This window comes from Physeter macrocephalus, chromosome 14 (genome assembly GCF_002837175.3).
Source record: "Physeter macrocephalus isolate SW-GA chromosome 14, ASM283717v5, whole genome shotgun sequence".
NCBI lineage: Eukaryota > Metazoa > Chordata > Mammalia > Artiodactyla > Physeteridae > Physeter > Physeter macrocephalus.
Window position 1 is genome coordinate 117987411 of NC_041227.1, and position 10363 is coordinate 117997773.

Here is a 10363-nt window from a genome sequence, read left to right on the forward strand (position 1 = left end):
TCGAGGAGCAGGGGCGGAGGCAAGGATTTAAAGAGGCCCTACCCCGGAGAGCGCCGTGGCCCCCCGGAAGAAGAGTGATCCAGGGTTGAGTGACTCGGGTCCGCCGCGGTTCGGGGAACGCGTGTCTCCGGACCTCGCCGCCGCGACTCCAGAGAAATCCCGTGCTGGGCAAAAAGCCCTTAATGTAATAATAGCTTGTCTCTTTAAAAAGCAAAAGGAGGCGGGGGGGAAAGTTTTGTTGGCATCTGGTTTCTGATCTCATTATGTTGTGGTTGACCAATCCAGCCCTCGGGGCTGATCCTCGGGTTTAAATCTCATTGGCCGAGAGAACATTTTGGGATGGTGCTTAGAGCTCGACGGGGCGGTTTCAAGGATCCCTTTTTTGGGGGGCTGAGGAGAGGGCGGGGCCGCCGGCGGGGGCCCCCTTGAAACCGACTAATTGGGATCGGAGAGGCCGAGGTGAGGGCTGGAGGAAGGCACAAAGGAGTCGCTGGGCGGAGAAGGGAGGGGAGAGGCGAGAGGAGGAGGACGAGGAGGAGAGAGGGCAAGCAGCGCGCGGTGTCTCCGGCAGCTCAGTCGACCTCGGCGAGCCGGCGGGCGGGTGCGCCGCCCCCCTCCCCCGCCCGACCTCCCCAACTCGGCAGCCGCGAGCGAAGTTTGCAAAGAGACGCGGGAGGCGGCGGCCGCGGCGAGGCGGCGGCGGGGAAGGCGCGCGGTCTCGGGGCTGGGGGCGGGGGCGGGGGGCGTCCGGGAGCCGGGTGGGGGGCGGCGGCCAGCATGCGGCCCCGCAGCGCCCTGCCCCGCCTGCTGCTTCCGCTGCTGCTGCTGCCCGCTGCGGGGCCGGCCCAGTTCCACGGGGAGAAGGGCATCTCCATCCCGGACCACGGCTTCTGCCAGCCCATCTCCATCCCGTTGTGCACGGACATCGCCTACAACCAGACCATCATGCCCAACCTTCTGGGCCATACGAACCAGGAGGACGCAGGACTGGAGGTGCACCAGTTCTACCCACTGGTGAAGGTGCAGTGCTCGCCCGAACTGCGCTTCTTCCTGTGCTCCATGTATGCACCCGTGTGCACTGTGCTGGAGCAGGCCATCCCGCCGTGCCGCTCGATCTGCGAGCGCGCGCGCCAGGGCTGCGAGGCGCTCATGAACAAGTTCGGTTTCCAGTGGCCGGAGCGCCTCCGCTGCGAGCACTTCCCCCGCCACGGCGCGGAGCAGATCTGCGTGGGCCAGAACCACTCGGAGGACGGCGCGCCCGCGTTGCTCACCACCGCGCCGCCGCCGGGCCTGCAGCCGGGTGCGGGGGGCACCCCGGGCGGCCCGGGTGGCGGCGGCTCGCCCCCGCGCTATGCCACGCTGGAGCACCCGTTCCACTGTCCGCGCGTCCTCAAGGTGCCGTCCTATCTCAGCTACAAGTTTCTGGGCGAGCGCGACTGCGCGGCTCCGTGCGAGCCGGCGCGGCCCGACGGCTCCATGTTCTTCTCCCAGGAAGAGACGCGCTTTGCGCGGCTCTGGATCCTCACCTGGTCCGTGTTGTGCTGCGCCTCCACCTTTTTCACCGTCACCACGTACCTGGTGGACATGCAGCGCTTCCGCTACCCGGAGCGGCCCATCATCTTTCTGTCAGGCTGCTACACTATGGTGTCGGTGGCCTACATCGCGGGCTTCGTACTCCAGGAGCGCGTGGTGTGTAACGAGCGCTTCTCCGAGGACGGCTACCGTACGGTGGTGCAGGGCACCAAGAAGGAGGGCTGCACCATCCTCTTCATGATGCTCTACTTCTTCAGCATGGCCAGTTCCATCTGGTGGGTCATCCTGTCACTCACCTGGTTCCTGGCGGCGGGCATGAAGTGGGGCCACGAGGCCATCGAGGCCAACTCGCAGTACTTCCACCTGGCCGCGTGGGCCGTGCCCGCCGTCAAGACCATCACAATCCTGGCCATGGGCCAGATTGACGGCGACCTGCTGAGCGGCGTGTGCTTCGTGGGCCTCAACAGCCTGGACCCGCTGCGGGGCTTCGTGCTGGCGCCGCTCTTCGTGTACCTGTTCATAGGCACGTCCTTCCTCCTGGCCGGTTTCGTGTCACTCTTCCGCATCCGTACCATCATGAAGCACGACGGCACCAAGACGGAGAAGCTGGAGCGGCTCATGGTGCGCATCGGCGTCTTCTCGGTGTTGTACACGGTGCCCGCCACCATCGTGATCGCCTGCTATTTCTACGAGCAGGCCTTCCGAGAGCACTGGGAGCGCTCGTGGGTGAGCCAGCACTGCAAGAGCCTGGCCATCCCGTGCCCGGCGCACTACACGCCGCGCATGTCACCCGACTTCACCGTCTACATGATCAAATACCTCATGACGCTCATCGTGGGCATCACGTCGGGCTTCTGGATCTGGTCCGGCAAGACGCTGCACTCGTGGAGGAAGTTCTACACCCGTCTCACCAACAGCCGGCACGGCGAGACCACCGTGTGAGCCGGAGCTCCGGCGCCGCGTCCCCAGCCGGGCCGGCACCTCGCGCTCCGCCCCCAGGGAAGGTGGGGGGGGGCTCCTACAGACTCCTTATTTTATTTTTTTAAATAAAGAACAATCGAAACCATTTCTTTTTTAGGTCGCTTTTTAAAGAGAACTCTGCCCAACACCCCCACCAGGTTTGTAATTAAAACTGTAAATAGTTTTTGTAAATTTAATTATATATTTTCTATTTAAAAGAAAAAAGGAAAAAAAAAGGGGGGGGGAGCAGTGAGGGGCGCCAGGCCTGAGGAATGGGGAAGAGGGGGAGTTAGGGGTTTTTCTCCTTTCTTCAGTCCCCTTTCAAACACCACCCCCTACTTCGGTTCGAGTATTTTGGTGATTTGACAGGGCTGGGCCTGCTGGAAGAGGCTATGAGTAGTTGGGAGTTACATTCAGGTTCTAAAGCCAAATTTGTGAGCCTTCTCACTGAAGCTGGGTCTGTGAAAGCAGTTGGATACTTTTGATCAAGACCTGGATTCGTTTTGATTTCCCTTTCCCCCTTTCTCACTTGTCCTGTCTCCTTCACTCGATCTTTGAAAACTTCCCAAAGGAGATGAAGACGTGGAAAAAAAAAAAAAAAAAAAACAACCCGAACCTGTCTCCTTCACTCGATCTTTGAAAACTTCCCAAAGGAGATGAAGACGTGGAAAAAAAAAAAAAAAAAAAAAAAAAAAAACCCGAACCGAAGGGTGGGGAGAGGGTGGAGATCGTGTGAGGAATGGCCTCCACCCCTACCCTCCGGGCCCACCCCCCTGCTGGCAGGAAGATCTTTCTTCTCTGACTCTTCTTCTTTTCAACTCGCTGCCCCGAGCCCTTGGAGGGGGCAGAAAGTGTTTTGCGATGTGTGTTTTGAAACAACCCAACCTCCCCACCCCACTACGTTGAGTACCGATCCTGACCGCCTCCATTTTTAGGGGGAGCATCATCAGCTCGCAGATGCTGGGATTTGGAGATCACCTTGCATCTCTCTCCTTTCCCCTGCTGTCTGTTCCTCGCCTGCTCTCCCCCCCACCCCCAACTGACTATCTCCTCTGGCATTCAGGTTAGCAGTTTGTGGGGTGGTTTGTGCGCTGTGTGTGGGGTTTTGTTGTTGTTTTTTGTTTTTGTTTTTCAAAAGGCAATAAAATGGGTTGGGTTGGAGGGAGGGAACGGATGGATGGGCTGGTGGGATTTTTAGTTTTCCTTTGACAAAAGACTGGTTTCTTTTCAAACTTGTCCAGAAGGGGGAAGGGGGGAAAAAAACGTGGGTATCTTTGCTTTGGAAGAAGGCTCTGGGCAGGCTCTTTGTGACTGTGGGGGTGGGGTTGAGTGTTCACATGACATTCTATATCACAAGATTGATAGAATGTTTATAACATGTTTCTTATCTTCCCCCTAACCCCCACAAATAAAAGTCAAGACTTCTCTTAAAGTATCCTTCACGCTGGTATGAGAATTGCCGTTTCCAATACACATCATTTCCCTCAACTATTTGGAGTATTTTAGAATTTTAATTACCATGGATCGATTTGAAGACCAAGGGATGGGGTGAAACAAGTTTGCCCCATAACTCAGCTTTTCAGCATCTCCTGTTTCTTGATAATAGTGCAAATTAAAGCTAATAATCTTAATAATAAAGTGCATTTAATTATCTTCTAGAGATCTAGCCCTTTAATTGTATTTAACAGGGTTGTAACATTTTATTAGTTTAACCAAACCACACCTCCTCCTTCCATCTCCCCCTGACCTAGTTGGTTGGGGGTGGGGTGGAGAAGAGGTTCCCTGCCCCGACCTTGCTTTTTTAGCCAAACCGTAGTAGGGAAAATGGTGCCTTAACACCCTTTGTTAGCAGGCTCTGGGATAAGGGAGAAAGTAAGTTAGAACCCCTACTTCGAAGTGTTTGCGTGTGTTAGTTTATGTTGGGGGAGGGGATCTGGAAATGTTTGGTGGTAATTGAACACGTATGTGGGGCTTTGTTGGGAATTGAATGAGGCCTGGGGATTTCAGCAGAGTCCCCTTCCCCAAATGTATAACCCTCCCCTAGATGATTTGTACCAGTGGCCAACATTATAAGTTAAAACTAGCCTTTTCTCAAATGATGGTATGTGTGAAGTCCCAACAGGAGATTCCCTCAACTATCAAAGAAGCAGGCCACGGAGGTGGTACCACCCTGTAGCTCCATTTGTTGCAAGATTCTAAAGGAACCCCACAAGGACTGCAGGAAAGAGTTAAATTACAAACAAATTGTGAGCGTCTTTCCTGGAAAGAATGGCCAAAGCTTGCGAAAGGGGGGATGGGGAGGTGGGGGGAGGTTTCCAGTGGCTGGGATGGAGCCCAGTGGGAAGAGGAGTGCTCATCTCTGCTGAAGATTTGGGAAGAGCCTCCCCTGCCTCTCAGCCCCCAGATCCCAGTTCTGTGTGCTTTGGGTACATTTTGTCAGTGGACCGTCATGCTGATGGCAGGAGGAGATGGTAGACTAGCAACAGTACCTTTTTCTTCCCGGAGTGCGGTGGGAGGGAGAGAATTTTGGTAAAGATCCTTCTCAGCCCTCCTCCCTCAAAGTCACCAACGGAGGGGAAAAGGGCCTGAGAACACTGAAAAAATAGGTTCTGTGGCTGGGGAGACGACAGACAATAAGATAATTCTCTCTCTAGGAAAGGATACATCTTCTAGATGCCCTTCCCTTCCCTAAAGGGCTGAATTACCTTACAGAAAGTATGGGGAACTTTCTGGCTGCTCTCATCGCTCTAACGAAACAACTCTTAGACGGAGGGTGTAGAGGATTTAGGGGACAAAGTGCCCTGGAGCAGAGACCCATAAGTGAAACGCTTGAGCTCACTGCCACCCCTGGAGAGGGGTCTGTCTCCGCTCCCTTGTTGGGAAAACCCAGTTAAACACATGGGCTTGGAGGTGTACTTTCACAGATTTCTAGGTCGCCCTTTAGATAGGACACGGTTTACCCCTTGTAAGTGGGTTGGTCCCTCCGTCTGGAAGAGGGAGGCTTTGTCTGGTGAAGGGTCAAGGGCCCAGTAAGAAAGCCCTTCCGCTGAGGCCCCCAGGCCTGGGGCAGGTGTTAGGCCACAGCTGCTTTCTACCTGCCCTCCCAATCATACCCCCTCCCACAAAGGAGCAGCAGTGCTTGGTCTCTAGGAGCAGGGCATCTCTCCTCCAGACTCCCCTGCCTCATGGATCAGACATTTGCTTTTCCTCCCCGCCAACCCCAGACGCCCCTCCTGAAGATGCTTCCACTCCTGACAAACTGTTTGTCCTTTGAGGTGCCCCAGAAAAGAACACTCAGGTTTTCTAAGACAAAATTCTCTGGACATCCCCAAAGAGTGACGATCAGTGGGATCTGGACTTCCAGATCTTTCCAAAAAGCTCTCCAAGAGGGTGTTGGGATCCCCATTCTGGAAGTGGGGAGGTGCTGTCCCAGGGTGCCGTGGGGCACACGTCTGGGGGAGCAGATCCCAAGCTGCCATTTCTGAGGCATCATCCCTTTGATAATCCCCCTGCTTGCTGTAGTAGGGTCCCTTCCTTCTCCCGACATAGTCTCCTCACCTCAAAATGCATCTTAAACTTCTGGGGCCACTGACTTCTCTGAGAACCTGAAATATCTTTGGACATCCTCCTGGGAAAAAATGGCCAGACCCCGGAACACAATTTTGTATGTAACTTTAGGGGGGTTATGCGTTGTCTATCTGCACATCCCTCCCCCACACCATCCCCAAGCTGGTTTTTCAGTCCCTGGTTTAGACATTATCTAGTCTTCATCACTGGGTAGCTCTACTTCTCCATGGGGCAACATTTACCTTCTCAGACTCGAGTATCCCCCAGCCTGTAATTCCCTCTGCTGTGGAAAGGAGGCTCAGGAGGGAAAACCATCGGACCTACAGAACCAGGAACACCCTCAAACTAGGTTATTCACTAGATCCTGTCTCTCTTGCAGGTATCAAGATGCAGCAGAGTGGAATGAATGTTAATACTTTCATAGTCGAGGGAAAAAAGAAGAGACAGACCGTGTGTGTGGAGTTACAGGCATGGGCATGACACAGTGCCAGCTGTGAGTCCTTGGGGATGTCTCCTAACCTCTGAGCCTCAGTCCCTATCTGTAAAAGGTGATAGTACCTGTCTGCAAGGTTGTTGTGAAGATTAGATCAGATGATGCATGTACAGAACCAACACATAGTAGAAGCTCAATAAACTGCAGCACTCTTCCAATTACTTAGGATAAATTCCTAAAAATAGAATCACTGGATCAAAGGATGTGCATTTCTTGAGGACTTTTGGACTTACTGTTACTGGTAGTTTTTTTTTTTTTTTTTTTTTTTGTGGTATGCAGGCCTTCCTCTGCTGCGGCCTCTCCCGTTGTGGAGCACAGGCTCCGGACGCGCAGGCTCCGGACGCGCAGGCTCGCCTTTCACTGTTGTGGCCTCTCCCGTTGCGGAGCACAGGCTCCGGACGCGCAGGCTCAGCGGGCATGGCTCACGGGCATGGCTCACGGGCCCAGCCGCTCCGCGGCATGTGGGATCCTCCCGGACCGGGGCACGAACCCATGTCCCCTGCATCGGCAGGCGGACTCTCAACCACTGCGCCACCAGGGAAGCCCTGTTACTGGTAGTTTTAACAAAGCAGAATGATTTCCTGTGCTCCTACTTTTTCTGCCTGACTCAGGGTACCAGCTCACAATGTAGAGGATGCCCGGGGTGGTGGTGGGCAGTGTTTTTCTCCCTTTCTCTCCTCTGATTAGGACAGAAATGTCTTACCCGCCTGAGTGAGCAGGGCACACAAGCAGGCGGGCTCTCTCGCTGGCCGGCTTTGAAGCTGGCTAATTAGGGCTAGGGCTGTCACAGCTGGCTTCCCCTGTGCCTCTCCCTCCCCCTGCGCCTCTCCCTCCCCCTGCTCTGCCCCATCCCCAGTCTCGTAGCCTGAGAGCGCCTCCCCAGCTGCCTTGCCTTCCACTGGCGGCTCGCGGCTCTCCCCAGCCAGCTGGGAAGGCCCCGGGATTTGAGGCCTGGAAGGGCCAAGGCGAAAGCAGCCAAGAAAGGACAGGCTAGGACCTGGGACATGGAACAAGCTCATAGACCATTGATTGGGTTTACAGAGGACTGCCTGTAGCCCCGGACCCCTCCTTATTCCTCATGAGGTCTGGAGAGGAGCCGGCCTGGGCTGGGGGCTGAGCCCTGGGCCCTTTGTTTGAAAGCCAAGCTTTCTGAAGGTTCCAGCCTCCCAACCTGGCCCTTATAATTAGGCCCAATCAGAGTGTTTATGTCGGGGCCTCGTGCAGAACTCAGAGCCCCATGATTTCATTCCAGACTTGGAGGGGGGAAAGCAGGGAGGGGAGGGAAAGGGATTTGTGTGGGGATGAGCAGAAAAAGGGAGGTTGAGGGTAGGAGGTGATGAGAAGGAGACCTGGGGTGAAGGGTAGAGGAGAAGGTCCTGGAGAAGGGAGGACCACCACCCTCCATGTGGCCATTGCAGGGGTCAGGACCCCTCCCAGGGTAGCTGGCGCCCTAGCATCCTGACCCTGGGCCAGGCCTGCACGCCTCTGGGCAGGCTCTGTGGGTGGGTGGGCTTGTGCCAGTCGGAAATGGTTTGGATGTAATTAACCCAGCTAATCACCAGCCTCAGCCTGGTGGGAGGGGAGGGTACAGCCCAGAGCCTTGGCTCCCCCAGGAAGCGCTGGTCTCCCTATTCTCCTTCCTCTGACTGGGGCCTGGGGTGTGCCAGCCTCTTCGGCTCCTGGGGATGGTGGAGTCAGAGGGTGGGCAGGGAAGGAATGTAGGAAGGAAGGTGCTTAATTCTGATCTCTGGCCTCACCCAGCATGTGACTGACAGGAGGGAGTATGCCTGAGGTGGCCACAGTGGTGGTGGTTGGAGACTGGGGGGTGACAGCAGGAATCCTGGACGAGAGAGAGAGAGAGAGAGAGAGAGAGAGAGAGAGAGAGAGAGAGGATGCCCAGCCACTGCTCCAGGTGGCACTGGGTGTGTCCCAGAATCAATTATCATCTCCTTCCAGGTCTAGTCCTCCCAGGGAACTCTGGCATGGGATATGGCTTGTAGGGAATTAAGCGTACCGGGTTTAGTGTCCTGTGGGTGGGGAGAAGGCAGAGTATGGGGTCTGAGCTTCTAACTCCCCTGCTCAAAATACTGTGAAGCCTGCAAGGAATGTCCGAACTCCTGCCCTCACTCAGCACATACAGCTTTCCATGACGTGGATCTGGCCCCTATATCTCCAGTCTCACTTCCCATCATTCTTCTCTACACTCTCACGTGCCAGCCTCCAGAACCCTTATGTTCTCAGACCAACCATGTTCTGTGACTTTGCACATACTGTTCCTGTGGTGCAAATGCCCTTCCCTTCCCCTCACCTGGATATGAACTCCTAGCATCTCAGAACTTACCTGAGGTCAGGTGGCCCTTCCACAGAGAGCCATATCCCAGGCCAATCCTGTCCCCACACTGTGTTCTTACCTGTCACAGCATATCACATTACTGTTATTCATCTCCTTTCTTGACTGTGACCTCCTTGAGGGAGAGTCTGTGTTTGGTCTTTTATCTCCTTATCCCTGAGCCTAGTAATATGCCTGGCACATAGTGGGTGCCCAAGATCACAGGTTCTGGAGCCAGACTACCTGGGCCTGAATCCTGCCTCAGCTCCTTGCTAGCTGTTGATCCTGGGCAAGTTAATCAACCTCTCTGTGTATTATCTGTAAATGAGGATAGTGATTATACTTACCTTGCAAGACTGGTTTGAGAATTAAACAAACTAATTCAAGTAGAATGTTTAAAAGGTGCCTGGCACCTAGTAAGTGCTTAATAAATGCTAGTTAAGCTTCTTCATTCATGTGTTGGCTCCATAGATGTGTATTTAGTGCTTATCACGAGTCAGGCACTTGCTGAGTTCTAGAGATGCACAAATTCAGTCCCTGCCCATATGTAGCCTGCCATCTAGTTTCTTGAATCAGTGAATGGGTAAGTATTAGGTGTAGTACTTGTGAGTTTGGTTGTTATATGTTTTGTTAAGTAAGGTCACGATTTAACTGTTTGAGAATGTGTCCAGGCTCAAATACGGGATCATAGTCTACTTGGATTGTGTAAAACGAGCAATGCAATTGGGGGCAATCCCTGATAAAGTTGACGTATGTAATCTTGGTGTTTGGTGAACATGGGAAAGCTTGCCCAGGACAGAGGGTCCTGGAAGCCTCCTGCTCAATCTTCACTGCTAATGAGAATGTTCTAAAAAATATTTTTTCTACAAGGCAGAATAATTACTCTCATAGAAATATACAATGAAGACATCAAATTTTTCATTTAACTCATTAGTTAGTGAAGGTAAGACATTCAAAGTAGAATCCAAAGAACAGAACATATCTAGGTCACCAAGAAATACATTTGCTTAATGCAAAGCTGGGCAGTGTCCACTGGACAACAATCAGTTGCATCTCCACCAGGCACAATTTACATGGACAAAAATCATTTCCATTACTATCAGTTGTCTGAGTTGGAAAATAACTGAAGATAATAAAACTCAGAGACAATCTTCAAGGACATACAGTAATATTTTTGACCATTTCAAAGTCTTTTAGTTTTCTTCGATAAGAAGTTCTGAACTCACATACCTCAAGATGACAAGTGCCACTCACCCCTTCCAATCAAAGAGCTTTAGTGCCAGTAGGGAGCCCAGTTCCATCCAGAGAGAGCTGGAAATCTTCCAGCCATCCCCAGCCTGGCACAGCCTTTGTCCACCTTTTCTTCCCCACCTTTATCTCTCTGGCTCTTCTCTCTCCCTAACCCTAACCCCACCACTCACAACCCCTCTACCTGTGCAGCCAATCCATTCATCCCTCTATGTGGTAACCATCATTTATTG

The 10363-nt window shown here is 53.4% G+C and overlaps 1 protein-coding gene and 1 non-coding gene across 2 annotated transcripts; both read left to right on the forward strand.

The window, feature by feature from the left end:
* Positions 1-395: 395 nt before the first annotated feature.
* Positions 396-3475, forward strand: LOC102994221 (uncharacterized). The gene is made up of 3 exons (XR_008619279.1): positions 396-459; positions 2612-2651; positions 3429-3475. It is a non-coding gene; the product is annotated as an uncharacterized protein (transcript).
* Positions 778-2603, forward strand: FZD2 (frizzled class receptor 2). Its single transcript, XM_055090481.1, has one exon. It carries the CDS (start codon positions 778-780, stop codon positions 2473-2475), a length of 1698 nt encoding a protein of 565 aa, XP_054946456.1. The 3' UTR covers positions 2476-2603.
* Positions 3476-10363: the final 6888 nt, after the last annotated feature.

Excerpts from the sequence above, each read along its gene's own strand:
- FZD2 (XM_055090481.1), top strand. The coding sequence starts at position 778 with ATGCGGCCCCGCAGCGCCCTGCCCCGCCTGCTGCTTCCGCTGCTGCTG.